The sequence below is a fragment of the Lucilia cuprina genome, chromosome 2 (assembly GCF_022045245.1).
Source record: "Lucilia cuprina isolate Lc7/37 chromosome 2, ASM2204524v1, whole genome shotgun sequence".
In the NCBI taxonomy this organism is placed as follows: domain Eukaryota; kingdom Metazoa; phylum Arthropoda; class Insecta; order Diptera; family Calliphoridae; genus Lucilia; species Lucilia cuprina.
In genome coordinates this window covers 37432518-37447590 of record NC_060950.1, presented here as the reverse complement: position 1 = coordinate 37447590, position 15073 = coordinate 37432518, and the positions used below count along the sequence as shown (strand labels likewise).

The window sequence follows — 15073 nt, the reverse complement described above, 5'->3', positions numbered from 1 at the left end:
AATATATTAAAAATATTTAATTTTCATATGAATTTTATTTTATTGCTACTACTTAATACTTAAAACCAAGCTTATAAACTCAGAAATTACTTAATGCCTGTGTTATGTCCAAGAGAGATTGTGGAGTTTGTACAAAAAAGTTTCTTTTGATTCATAAAAGTATTTAAAAAGGGTTTAACAAGGAACGTCCTGAAACCCAGCTCAACAAGTATTGACCCCAGGACGAAAATTTTCTTGTATTTTGTAATCAACTCATACCAACGGGAACAGTACAAGTTAAATAAATCATTTTGTATAAACATCAAACATTCAATTTTGTAAAATGAACAAAAAATGAAAATGAAAGGAAAAGAAAATAATTCAATCATGCTCAATTGCAATTTAATATTCAGTTTCATAATTAATAAAGCTAATGTATGAGCTCACAAAAAACTGCATTATCTATTATAAATACAATAATAATTCCTAGGATGAAGATACATGAAAATGAAAAAGTGGTGTTAGAAGAACTAAATATGTTTGTGGTACTCAAATATCCTTTTTATATTTCATGTTGAACATGGGAGATTAAATGAAAGTAATAAGTCATGTTGCAAGAAATACACAGAAACAAGGTGTATGTTACTAAGTTTATGAAAAAAAAATGTTCTATAGAAAATAGAATTCTGACGGTATAATTGCAATTCGACCCTAGAAGAACAACTAAAAAGATAAATATACAAAAATAAATTGAATTACATATAAAAGGTCGTATTATATTACAACAACATGATACCATAACTCTCAAATTTGAACAAATGCTTCAATTTTTACAATGATATTTATTTTTTGAATGAACTATAGTTTATTGATTATGTACAGTATTGTAATGTACAGTAGAGGAGCATTGGTTTTAGTTTATATATAACACTTGTTGGTGTTGGTAATTAGTATAATCGGATAACGGGAACCCGTGCCAAAAATCGAATAAAACTGAAAATTTTATAAATAATAGTACTTTTTTGATTTATTTTAAAATTGTGCCAATATTATTATCATTATTATTATTATACCCTTCACCTTCGTGAGAAGGGTATTTTGTCATTCCGTTTGTAATTTCTATAACATAATTTTACGACCCCATAAAGTATATATATTCTGGATCCTAACAGATAGCGGAATCGATTAAGCCATGTCCGTCTGTCTGTATGTTTGTTGAAATCAGTTTTTAGAGGACCCCAGATATCGGCGAAATCCGTATCTTCAATAACTCTGTTAGACATGCTTTCGGGAAGATCGCTATTTAAAATCAGCAAAATCGGTCCATAAATAACGGATATATGAGCAAATATGCGAGACAACCTAAAAATTGAGTTTTTTATTCATGCTCAAACAGAAATTGCAAAGAACAAAAACAAAATACGCAATCATACGGTAAATTTTGTTATTGTGCTCTTCTTTATAAATACAAGGCAGTACGTGAGCAGCAGAGCAAGAGTAGCAGAGTGAGAGTCCGGATTAGACGAGAACACATCAAAGGGTATTTTGTTGGTACTTTTTCGTTCTACAAAAGGTACTTTTTGAATTTTCTATAATATAGAACCTAGAAACATGGAATTTAGCATGTAGGGCCTTGACTAGTTAAGAACCTACAAAAAGAAACTTCTTCGTACTTTTTCGTTCTACAAAAGGTACTTTTTGAATTTTCTATAATATTAAACCTAGGAACATAAAATTAAGTATGTAGAGTCCGGATTAAATCAGAACACATAAAAGGGGGCCTTTTGGAACTTTTTCGTTTTACAAAAGGTACTTCTTGAATTTTATAAAATATTGAGCCTAGAAACATGAAATTTAGCATGTAGGGCCTTGACCAGGTAAGAACATAGAAAAAAGGACTTTTTGGTACTTTTTTAGTCTACATAAGGTACTTTTTCAGTTTTCTATAATATTGAACCTAAAAACATGAAATTAAGTTTGTAGAGTCCGGAATAGTTGGGAACACATAAAAGAAGACCTTTAATTACTTTTTCGTTCTTCATAAGGTACTTTTTGAAATTTCTATAATACTGAACCTAGAAACGTGAAATTAAATATGTAGAGTCTGGAATAAGTGAGAACCCATAAAAGAGGACATTTTGCAATTGGTATCTTTTGATTTTTTGTAATAAAATTCGTACTGACCATTTTTAACACATCATAGTGAAGGGTATATAAGATTCGGCACAGCCGAATATAAAACTCTTACTTGTTATTATTATTATACCCTCCACCACCATCAGTGGTGATAGAGGGTATATATCAGTTTGTCATTCCGTTTGTAACACTAAGAAATATTCATCAAAGGCACAACAAAGTATATATATTCTTTACAAAAACTACTGCAGATAAATTGATGAATTTTATCAGAGATATATCTATTGGTGCCAAAATCAACATTGTTAAAAATCGAAAAAATCGGTTCATAATTTCATATACCTCCCACTCAAATGTACATATTCCCGGAAAATGTGTTTATTGTTAATAACTTCCGTTACAATATCGATATCTTCACAAAAATTTACAATTTAAAGTTCTATATCAATACAATTCATATCAAGGAAAACATTTTTCCATCGGTCCACAATTGGTCATAGCTCCCATACAAGGTCCCCTCCCGAAATTCACTTAAACGCACATAACTCATTACTTAATTAAGATATCGATATTAAATTTGGTACAAGTATTGCTCTTATATACAGAAATATTACAATGAAAGATTTTTTCGATCGGTCCATATTTGGTCATAGCTCCCATACAAGGACCCCTCCCGAAAATCACTTAAACGCACATAACTCATTACTAAATTAAGATATCGATAATAAATTTGGTACAAGTATTGCTCATATACACAAAAATGTTACTAATAAATTTTTTTCCATCGGTCCATAACTGGTCATAGCTCCCTTACAAGGTCCCCTCCCGAAAATAACTTAAACGCACATAACTCATTACTAAATTAAGATATCCATATAAAGTTTGGCACAAGCGTTGCTCATATACGTCAATAATTGGTCATAGCTCCCATATAAGGTCCCTTTTAGAAAAACATACATACAAGGTTCCCTTCCGAAAATCAGAAAAAACGCACATAACTCATAACAAAATATTTATATCCATACATTTAGCATTAATATTGCTCTTATATACATAAATTCACCATAAAATTGCTTTACGAACGGTCCATATTTGGTCATAGCTCCAATACTAGGTCCAGATACATAATGATACATATACAAAAATTCTATTTCTCCTATACTAGGTCCAGCCCCAAAAAGCGCTTTAACCGTATTTAAAGAGCATTGTCAATTCGTGTTGAACAAAATTTTGTGTAGAACAAAATTATATATGTATTTATATTTTGAAAATCTCTAAATCATTCACACACATGCATACATGCAAATTACTAAATTTATAATATTCAATAAATCTTGGAATTGTAATAGATTTAACTTTTGGGATTTTTTCTATTAAAGACACGAGAAAAATGATTTCTACAAATATTTGATCAATTAGAAAAGTAATAACATAGAAGTAGCTGGTGGAGGGTATTTAAGATTCGGCACAGCCGAATATAGTACTCTAACTTCTTTAATTTTTTAAAAAATTCAACCTAAGAACATTAATTTTAACATATATGGTCTTGATTGAATAATATTGTGTAAGTGGGAACTATTTGGTACTTTTTTATTCTTCAAATGGTACCTTTTAGATTCTTTATAATGGTTAACTGGAACACACGGTCCTTATCAAATGAGAATTTACTGAGAGAGATTTTTGTACTTTTTCGTTTTTCCGATGGTACTTTTTGATATTTTTGCCATATTGAATGAATGAGAATCTACTGAGAGGTACTTTTGGTACTTTTTCATTCATTAAAATTATATTTTTGAATTGTACACAGAGAAAACAGATTCGTTTTGATAACCGAATTTGTTTGCAATCGAATTCAGCCGGTTCTCACAACTATACCAAAATTCGATTGTAATTATTGAAAAATTCCGTTACTATTACTGAATATATTGTGTACACAACTATTTTTGTTTATTGTTCGGTAATGTGGATTGAAATTATTGGTATTTGCAACTGAAATATTATTTATTGAAAACCAATTTATGGATTTTGTGTATTTTAAAATATATTTAATTTTATTGAAAATATTTACAAAATATATAAATTTATATAATATATACAAAACTTATTTTAATAAAAATACTACTTTTGCCCTTTAGTTTTGTTAATTTGGTGGTAAACGCTATGTTTATGTGCCAGGGATTTTATTCTTCATCCTGTCCAACATGTCTATAAGGTACTACCTTTCACGCCTTTCCGCAGCTGCAAAATTATTAACACTAATGGAAAAATAACACAAAATAAATTATAATCTGATTTTTTCACATAAAGTAATCCTCAAACGTTTTTCGATTTTTTTTAATTCTAAATTCATTTTGTTTTATTTATTTTTGTATACGTCAACTATTATTACCTCTTACTGAATTCATAAAAAATCATAAAAAATGTAATAACCGATACAATTCAGTTTAAATTATTGATATGAAAATTGTTAAAACCGCAATTCCATTATAATTATGTTATTTTTTAGTAAGTAATATAGAAAATTAGTTAATTTTACAGATTTTTAATAACAGCGATACAATTTTAGTTAATTTAACTAAATATTTATCATGGTAACCGATTTCCAATCTATCTTTTTTCTGTGTGTATATAATATTGATCACATAAACATACAATTTGTGATTAATCATAATCTATTAGAGGTATTTTTATAGTGCTTTTTTCAAATAGTACTTTCGAAGTTTTCTATAATCTGGAGGCTAAATGAATGTAACTAAAAATACAACCTTCTTTCTGAATGCGATTTAATCACGTGATATTGAACGTATAAAACTGAAACATTAAAAAATGTTTAAACTTTAATTTTCTATAAAAGTAAACAACATTTTATATATATTTAATTTAGGTTAGGGTAGCGAAGCACCTAGGGTATGCTAGTTATTATTATATTTGTACAACATTTTGAAAAAAAATCTTAATTTTAGAGAAAAAATTATCTCTCCAAAGTGGTATAAAACGTTTATATCAAAGGACAAACTGCAAAGTTATTGGGAATTCTTCATATATTCAAAAAGTCATGCATTTCAAATCAAGTATTTGTTACGCATGCAGAACTGGTATAAACAAAAAATATCTACACGAAAAAAGAAGAATTAAATATAAAATTATTAATCGTTTTACTTTTTTCTATTTGTGAATAAAATCTTATAAATAAATAAATAAATAAATAAAATTCTCTCCTATAAACGCACAGATATGTGCATTAAATTAGTTTTCTAAAGAGGGCCTTATATGGAGGAAGGGTTAATTATGGACCGATTCTCATAAAACACGGTGGAGAGATTTGTGCTCATAAAAAACTTACTGTCGAATTTTAGCGCTACATTCGTACATTCTAACAAGTCATTTTTTGAGGGAACCTTATATAGGGGGTAGGATCAATTATGGACCGATTTCAACTGTCTAGCTCTTACCGTCCGGACTCTATCGTGCTTTCAACAGACAGACGGACAGACATGGATAGATCGTCTTAAAATTTATTAAGGACCCAGACTTTTGAGGGTCTATGATGTGCTACAAAAGGAGTGACTATATCAATATACCACTCCATCTTTTTTGATAGTGGGTATAAAAACAAGTGAGAAATTATAGTCGGACGAGGCCGACCATAATAAAGCATTTAAGCCATTTATTGTTGAAAAAATAATTTTCTGAAATATCCTTTATACGGATACCTTAGGAAAATTAGTCAAAAAATGAGCAATCTGATAGAATTTACTCTATGAAAGTACCGAAAAAGACCTGTAGAAGTAATGAACAGGCTTGTTATGTCATTAATGACCTTATTTTATGATTACAAATTCAATACTTCTAAAGTCATGATCAGGATGTTATGTTATTTTTTGGAAATGATTCAGATGTAGGGATTTAATAATATCATAAATCAGCTAAAATCAGTTTGACATACATATTTAATATGTATAACAGAGTTACGCACATATAACATAAACTTTTTTATTAACTCATTAAAATGTTTATTAAAACATATGTATATAATATCTTCGATGTCATTTAACACCACTTCCACAAAGGCTTATGGAGATACTTCATTAATTTATTTTTTGCAGGATATTGTATTATTATAAACATTGCAGTTCTCAAATATGTATTATTATATTATTATTTACAATTAAGTAATATAGAACTTATTTATGTCAAGTTTTATATTAAATTCAATCTGCATATCAAAGTCCATATTGTGAAATTTTATGTAATTTTAAATTATATTTATAAGACGTACAGATTTCAGCGGAAATATTGGATTTCAACCAGTTTCAATAGGATTACAACAGCGTCCGAATTTTAAAAATATTATCAGTTTTCTCATGGATATAATCATTAGTTTTTGCTGTAATAATTTGAGATCAATTGAAAAATCATTAAAAAAGGATTAAATTTGAGAACATTTTTCTTTATAAATATCAGTTTGCAATTGGTACTTATGAATAAATGTATTAAAAATACAGACTTAAATCATTTTACTTAATCTATTCAAATACTATATTATGTCATTATTAAAAGAAAGGAAAATTCTATATAGATGGTGCTAATGGTGATGAAACATAGTGTAAAGCTAAATTGGGGTGAAAACGCATTTGAATCATTCATTTATTATGTGCTTCCTTACCAAATCATCAAGTAAATGTGAACTGAAGTGTTTATTTTCAAACGATGTTAAGACAACTGAATTTTCTTCGTAGTCGTAATGGCAACAATTGCCAAATGTATATTCTATCTTGAATTCAATAAGTATTTGCTGGAAATATTTTGTGTAACAACCCATTATTTAAATCTTTTTAGTGTTTGTTTGAACTATTGAATACTGCTGTCGGCCACATCTCAAGTCACGTGTTTATCGTTTGTTGCATAAGAATTAATGTGTGTGTGTAAGAATAAGTGTAAACAACCCCTGAATTTTTTGTCAATACCAGTAATAAAACCATATATAAGGTCTTGAAATGGCTAGGTTTAATTAAATTCAACATATATGTGTATACACATATATGTTGAATTTTAGAAATATACATAACATTTGAAATTGTGGTTAAAATTGAAGCAAATCGAAATGATAAATTTACAAAAAATAAATATTTTTATGAAAGTAATCCCAAAGACACGACCACCTTCCATTTTACTTGACATATAAATATGTTACATGTATTTTAAACAGTTGTCAAAATTTATTCATGTTTGATCGTAAGAGAAAAAGCGATACAAATTCAAATTATTGATGAAATTTATTACATTACTAGTATATAACCCGCTACTTGGTTAGCGAACGGTTTTATATGTTTTGTAAAAATAAATTATATTCCTAAAATATTGGTAATTCCTCTATTACTCAATGCTTCTAGATTCAATATTGAAGAAAATTCAAAAAGTACCTTTTGAAGAACGAAAAAGTGCCGAAAAATCTCTTTTTATAGGTTCTTACAGAAGAAAATTTAAAAAGTACCTTTTGAAGAACCAAAAAGTACCAAAAAATCTCTTTTTATAGGTTCCCACCATAGTAGAAAAAAAGGTATAACCGTTCTCTCTTTTCGTAACCATATTAAACTTCCGACGTTTAAGCAATTCATTATTTTATATGCTACCATATTTACTTTATAAATCCGAGTTGTTTGTTTCCTTTTTACTTTATTTTTTTTTAATTCAAAAATATAAAATGGAAAATATTTTTCAAACTAAATTAAAAATTAATCAAAATAAAATTCTAATAACAAAGGAAATAATAAAAATGTTTAAAGGTCATTGCGGACGGACCTAGCTGGTTTCAAGATTGCTTGAAAGTAGTGCGGACCATTCTCCCTAAAAACATAATTTCATTACTTCATCTTGTGTCCAATTGCAGACGTTTCTTATGAGTGATGTTCTGCTGATATTTTGTTTTGGAGCCAACATCTTAAGTATCTGTCCGGTAAGATTATTCACAGTTCTCACATTTCTCGGATAAACATATCGGTGTCAAACATGTCCAAGTAAGAAAATTATAAGAATTTTCGAACGGCAGTAACGTTCTAAAGAAGATGTCTTCCTGTGTCATTTGTTTGTAAAAATTCAACGTAAACAACTGCAAAAGATGTTTAATGCCAATAAATCATGGTATTAAGATAAAATTTAACAAGAACTTGTTGGGTTTAGTGTGGTCCGTTTATGAGCTGGAGCGTTTTTATAAAAATGTCGTTAGTGCACACATTTTTAAATGATTAACGTAAAAGTTATACGCATTTTTTATTTCTACTTTCCTAAATATGATTTCCCCTACTACATGTGTTGCAACGTTTTTCTTTTCTCTTACTCCGGACTCTTAATTTCTTGTTTACAAGTTCAATATTATAAAAAAATTCACCATTTGAAGAGCGAAAAAGGTTAAAAAAATCCCCTTTTTATGGATTCTCATTCAATCCGGATCCTACCTCTTTCAGAAAATATTTGTTTTTGTATGCAAAGTAGAGTACGTATATATATATATATATATATATTATATATATATATATATATATTATATATATATATATTATATATATATTATATATAATATATATATATATATATATATATATATATATAAATATATATATATATATATATTATATATAAAATATATATATATAATATATATATATATTATATATATATATATATATATATATATATATATTATATTATATAATATATATATATATATTTATATATATATAGGTCTCTTGTTTTCGATTTTTAAAATTTTGTTGTCCTGTGTTAAACAAGTACAAATCTTTCATGCCGAACCCAAATGTTATATATAATATGTCTTTGAAGCGAATTTTTTTTTCGATAAAGGTAATCGATAACGTTTCGCAACCGATTGAAATTAGTTTTTACAGTTTTTTTATTGAACTTTAACCAACATTTTCTCCAATACTTTTGATTTCAAAAAGAATGAACATTTTTTAAGACTAATTTTAAATGTTCAAAAATTGTATTTAAGTGGTTTCAAAGAGTTGAAATTGTTTTAATTTTTATATTTATGAATAGTAGTATATATACCAATATATATTTATGCCAATATTTGATGTAAATAAAAATCACTTAATAAAGAAAGGTACTTAAAATAAATATGTATATATTTTTATAATTCTGTATAAATATTATTTTTTAAAGCAATATTTCCATTTACACAATTATCATCATCATCTTCGTCATCATCATTTACCAATGGAGTTTTCATATTATATTTTGTACTTGATTTTTTCGATTTAACATGCCAGTTGCCCTTTGAGTTTTTGCCAATATCACTACAATTCGCTTCTGTCCGCTTAAAACTCGTTGATACTGACGACGAGTCCTCGTCGTTGCGATTGCCTTGCTTAAAGTGGATCATGTACCAGGCTACAGCTTTGTCACCAAAACGTCGATATATAGCACCGGCTAAAATAATGACTGCTAGTATCACAAATACACACAGCAGTAGACTGGAGCCGTTGTGTGTATTTTCGGATTTGGATTTGTCATTTATAACGTATTCAACGGGCTTTGATGAAGGAATTGTTTTTTTGGTAGAAGTCGCATCTAAATAAATTAAAAATTTGGATTGATTCTTTTTGTTTTTTGAAAAATGCTATTGATTTTAAGAAATTACCTTTAGAGATTTTAGGTGTGATAGTTTTAGGTTGTGTTGTTGTGGGAGCTGGTGTTGTGGTGGTAGTAGTTGTCGCTGTTGCTTTAGCTGTAGTTTTGGTGGTAATTTTACGTGAAGTAGTTGTTGTTGTTGACGGTGTTGGTTTTGGCGTTGTTTTCGTTGTAGTTTTTGGAGTAGTTTTTGTTGTCACAATAATTTTAGGCTTTGGTGTGGTAGAAGTTGTTGTAGTAGTAACTGTAGTAGGGGTAGTTTTTGTAGTGATTAAAGTAGTTTTCAGTGTAGTTAGCGTGGTTTTTACTGGAGTTGGTGTTGTTTTAATTGTAGTTGGTGTAGTGTTAATTGTAGTGGAAGGAGTAGTTGCTGTAGTTAGTTTTTTTGTAGTACTTGTAGACGTAGTTTGTGCAGCAGTAGTATTACTACTGATCACTGCTTCATTTTTCTGGGTTGTCTCATCTACTATAGAATAAACTGTCGATTGCGCAAATAACTCTTTAAAATGAAAAAAAAAAAACAATTAGACTATATAATTAATGCACTATAAACAAAAATACTTACCACTTAAACATATTGTGCGAAAATCTGGACAACATGTTTCGTTATCTTCGCAATCAGTATCACAATTACACAACCCTTTAAGATGGCCAGAGGTACGAATAATTCCAGCTCCTGGTGAATCAAAACACCGTCCTGCACATGACTGCATTTCAAATATCGATTCGTCTGTAAAATAGAATCATTAGAACATCATATAAATAATTAGCTAAGATTTATCTTATTTACATGTTGTAGAATCGTACTCCTCATTAGATTGTTCTTCCTCCTCTTTGTTGTCCAGAGCTCTACAATCATCGCCAGTTAAGAGTTTAACATCATCTATAGCTATATCACTCAATTGTCCGCGACCTGACTTGGCCACAAACAATATCTGAAAGTCTTCCTTTAATTCTTCTATGTTAAAATGTGCTTCATTCCAAATGTTATTTTGATTACCATATTTTTGAAACTTAATTAATCTAAAAACACAATTATTAAGTATTTAAAAATATTACACTTTTAACATTTTATCAGGAAAACAATAAATTCATACTCTTTATGTTTTTTTAACAAGTCGTCCAAAGTCAACGATACCGGCTTCACGATAACAAACAGATCTCCGACACCAGCGCCATACATGAAGTAATAAAATTGAAAACAACATGCTGTTTTTAAACTCAAACCTTGATCGTATATGGGTGAAGTGAGGGTGACGTCATCGTTAAGTCTTGTGAGACTCTCCATTAGCATATAATGACCACCATTTGCGGTTAATGTGGTATGATCATGGCGCGGTCCAGTTTTAAAAGTGGTAAAGACATTTGCCGCCATAACTCGCTTCCATTCTAGTCCTTCGCGCGGCTCGTATGTCCAACCACAAATATCATCAGTTTCAAAATCACATTCATGTTGAACGACATTTTTGCGTTCTTAAAAAGAATTTTGAAATTTGTATAGAAAATTCAAATACGTACATAATATATATAATAGGTATATAGTTATAATACATACACACAAATTTTGTATGTATATATTTTAACAAAATCTTCTAAAATGATTTATTTAATTTCTATTCATACCACGACAGTTTCCAATAGGTCGATCCCAGTGAGTGCCATTACAATAAGAGTGCCGATTTCCAGCTAAATTGTAATTATCCGAACAGTACAAGATCGCTTTAACCTCATTATCGATTTGTATACGACCATTTTCAGGTTGTTCCAAGTCTTTTGAACACCCTTTTTCTAAAAGTCCATAAAGACGGAGGAGAAAAAAGTAAAACCATGAAATATATTTTTCATGTAAAATGTTGTTAGTATGGAGTTAAATGAATCATGGATCGATCATTCAATGAAATACGTACTTGCACAAACAGGTTTTTCTCCCTCCCATTTCCCACGTACACAGTCAATTGTTTTAGGTCCCTGTAAGTGAAACCCGCTATTACAAGTAATTCTCATTACTCTATCGCGTCTTATGCGATAGCTACCATTTGCAATATAATCTGGCTTCTCGCATCGTGGACCTCGATCTCGGTCCCTACCCGCTTCGGTATTATTGATGACAAGAAACAATATAAACATTAAGAGTGATAATCTTATTTGGAATCTTTGGAATTTATCGGTGAATATCATTGTTATTTTTTTAATAAATTATGTTAATGATTATTTATATTTTTTGTATTATTTTTAATAACTATTTTTCTTCCATCCGTTAATGTTTACGCTTGGATAACTTTATTCGAAATACTTGTGATAAATATTGTGGTTCTAAAAACTTCTCTTGAACTCATGTTTTCGGTTTTCTTATCAGCAATAAATATTTTACATATTCATACATATTTAATAATAACAATATACATATGTGTAGATATACATATATTTTTTTAATTTACAAATCTTTTCTTGTTGTTGTTTTGTTTTAAAGTAAGTTTCCTTTTGTGTTTTCTTAGCGCCCGCTCGCCAGTCTACACAACGTTTATTTTGAATTTGTTCCTAACGCCTTCCACAAAAAACGTTTGACGATAAAAATACACTAGAAAAATTATTATTTAATAAAGAATTGAATAAGTATTATCTATTAGGGGTATAACTAAGTAAATTTGTGCACAATATCTTCCTGAAAAACTATAGAAAACATAAACGAAAACTATGGTAATATGAGTAAAAATTAATAAATATCCGAAATTATTTTGGGTCATTTTAGTGTCAAATTTATTTCAGTCAAATAGTTTTTTTTGATTTTTCTAAAAAAAAATCAAAATAATAAATAGGGCCGTTTGAGTTCTAGATGGCGATATGTAATGAGTAAATTAGTAAAGTCAAATTAATTTAATTGATATTTTAATATATTGTTAATGGTTATCTCCCTTATAAACATTAATATTTTTGTTCCTGTTGAACAAAATAAATCAGATTAATTTAAGAAATTGATTGACCGCTTAATTATATTTCGAATTTCATCGTTATACTCGCAATTTTAAAACAGTTTAGACTGTTTAAGCTGTTCGGGGGGCTATTTGAAAACGTGGACCGATATTGCCAAATTTCAATACCAACCATCTAGCTCTTTCCGTTCGGACTCTATCGTGCTTTCAACAGACAGACATGACTGATAGTCTTAAAATTAAAAAAAAAACACCTAGAATATATACTTTTGTGGTTCTATTATCAATATTTCGATATGTTACAAACGGAATAACAAAATCAATATACCCCGATCTTTTGGTGGGTATAAAAACATCTTTTCACAAAGATTTAGGATTGTTTTAACATAATTTGCGATAAGACCCTATTGTTAGAATGTTGTAAGGAATACTAGTAAAATATTTTATATTAAAAAAATAATGCCCTCCCCATTATAGTGGTGTAGGGTATAACAAATAAGAAATGTGATTTAGTTTTCATAATAAAGCATTTATGCTGAATTGTACCTTGCCTCATATATACTTAAGCCAAATTTTGAAGGGACTTTTTATAGAGGCTAGGGTCAAATGAGGCCCTATAATTATAAAGTTCATGAGGGTCATCTTTGTTTTGCAGATTTTTGTCGTGATACGAATATATTAAACATAATTATGAACTTAAAAGCTCTATTCGGCAAGTTCACTAATATGGGGTCTAGGTGATATAATGGAACGATGTTAACCAATTTCAATACAAAAAATTTTCCTATATTGAAATATAAATGGGGATTCAGCTGTGCAAAATGAAATACGCACTATCAATATATTGTAATGTATTGATACTTAAATAGTCATCAATGTGGTTTTCAGAGAAGGTCATATTAAGTTTTCTTGTGTCAATTTTCGTCTAAATTTGCAGCTCAAATATAAATTATCTCGTTTTTTCAACTTACAGGCACAGAAATGTATACTTTTTGGGTCTATGACTAACATTTCGAAATTAATCATTTAATTTATATTCGTTTTGCATAAATCGAAACTAAAATAGGATGGTAGTTTGAAAAAAATATAGCTCAAAAGAGAAAATAAAAACATTTGTTTTGAAGCAAATCCCGGGATTTATTTTTTAAAATCCCGGTTTTCGGAATATATTAATCCTAAAAAATACCGGCATTTCTTTTGAAAATTCGGGATTGGCATTCCTAACATAAAAAGTGCTGGCTGCTTTTTTTGCAATTTTTATGTAGATTCTGTTTCCAACAAATAAATTCTGTATAGCCATACTAGTTTGTAATATATTAAGGGGTGTGGAAACATGTTAGGTTTTTATAATTAATATAGAAGAATTTACGTATATGTCTACCAAGTTTGAATCAAATCCACTTAATTTTCTTCAAGATAAATAATTCGTAAAATTTGGAGATTGCTTTTATCCATGTATTTTTGATAGAATCTTAAGAAAATCAGTTTAACTATAATAGTTGACTTACAAATAAGTATTTGCACCGTGATGAAATTCGACATGAATGAGTTTTTTATGACTGTTAATCATTTAAAATATTTAATGATCGGTTCATAATTCTAAGGTTTGCCAATAAATGAACCCAATTGTTCTTAAAAAACTTATTATAATGTGATATAAGTATGTTAAGGGTAAATTGTGTTTTGAACAAAAAAGGGAAAATTTATAAAAAAGCTAAAAAAATTACGCAAATTTTATAAAATTAAGCTACTAAAATGATTTTCACTTCAAAAATCCTTATCTTCTTGGTAAAAACGTGTGAAATGTCTCATATTTTTAATTTTTGAACATTGAGTTTATGTTTTAATTCAATAATTTTCTTAAATTTCTTAACTTTGCCAAATATGTATTGATATTGATGCCTTTGTTTATTATGTAGTTTTGAATATACATATCGTCGTAAGAAATCCAAAAGGCACTAAGTTACGAAAAAGTCAAAATAGAATTTTTGATTGATTATGATGCTCCGTATTACCTTAAAATTCATAAAAATTTTAAACTTCTTTTGAATTTTTAACATCGAAAATGTTGTAATTTGACATTAAATAAAACAAAACTGACACTTTTAGCGAATCCTTGCGATTTATAGAATTTCGAAAATCTTTGCGAAAACAAAGAAGCCTTATACCTTCCATGTTTCGGCCTATTTGACCAACAAAACCCGATTGGAATTAAGTTAAAAACGTTGAACATAACAACACACTAGTGCTGCTCTCGCTATGCTACTCTTGCTCTGCTGCTCTCGTTCTACCTTCTTTTTATAAACAAGAGTACAATAACAAAATTTAATTTACTGTTTGAGCATAAATAAAAAATATCAATTGTTAATGAAATTTTT

General features: G+C 28.6%; 1 protein-coding gene across 1 annotated transcript; it reads right to left on the bottom strand.

Annotated features, from left to right (window-relative positions):
• Positions 1 to 9232: 9232 nt before the first annotated feature.
• LOC111683574 (rho GTPase-activating protein gacF-like) lies at positions 9233 to 12049 on the bottom strand. The gene is made up of 7 exons (XM_023445657.2): positions 11673 to 12049; positions 11389 to 11553; positions 10863 to 11238; positions 10556 to 10788; positions 10331 to 10495; positions 9776 to 10264; positions 9233 to 9705 (listed from the first exon to the last, which is right to left on the bottom strand). Exons 1-7 carry the CDS (start codon positions 11941 to 11943, stop codon positions 9266 to 9268), a joined length of 2139 nt encoding a protein of 712 aa, XP_023301425.2. The 5' UTR covers positions 11944 to 12049; the 3' UTR covers positions 9233 to 9265.
• Between the last annotated feature and the right edge of the window lie 3024 nt (positions 12050 to 15073).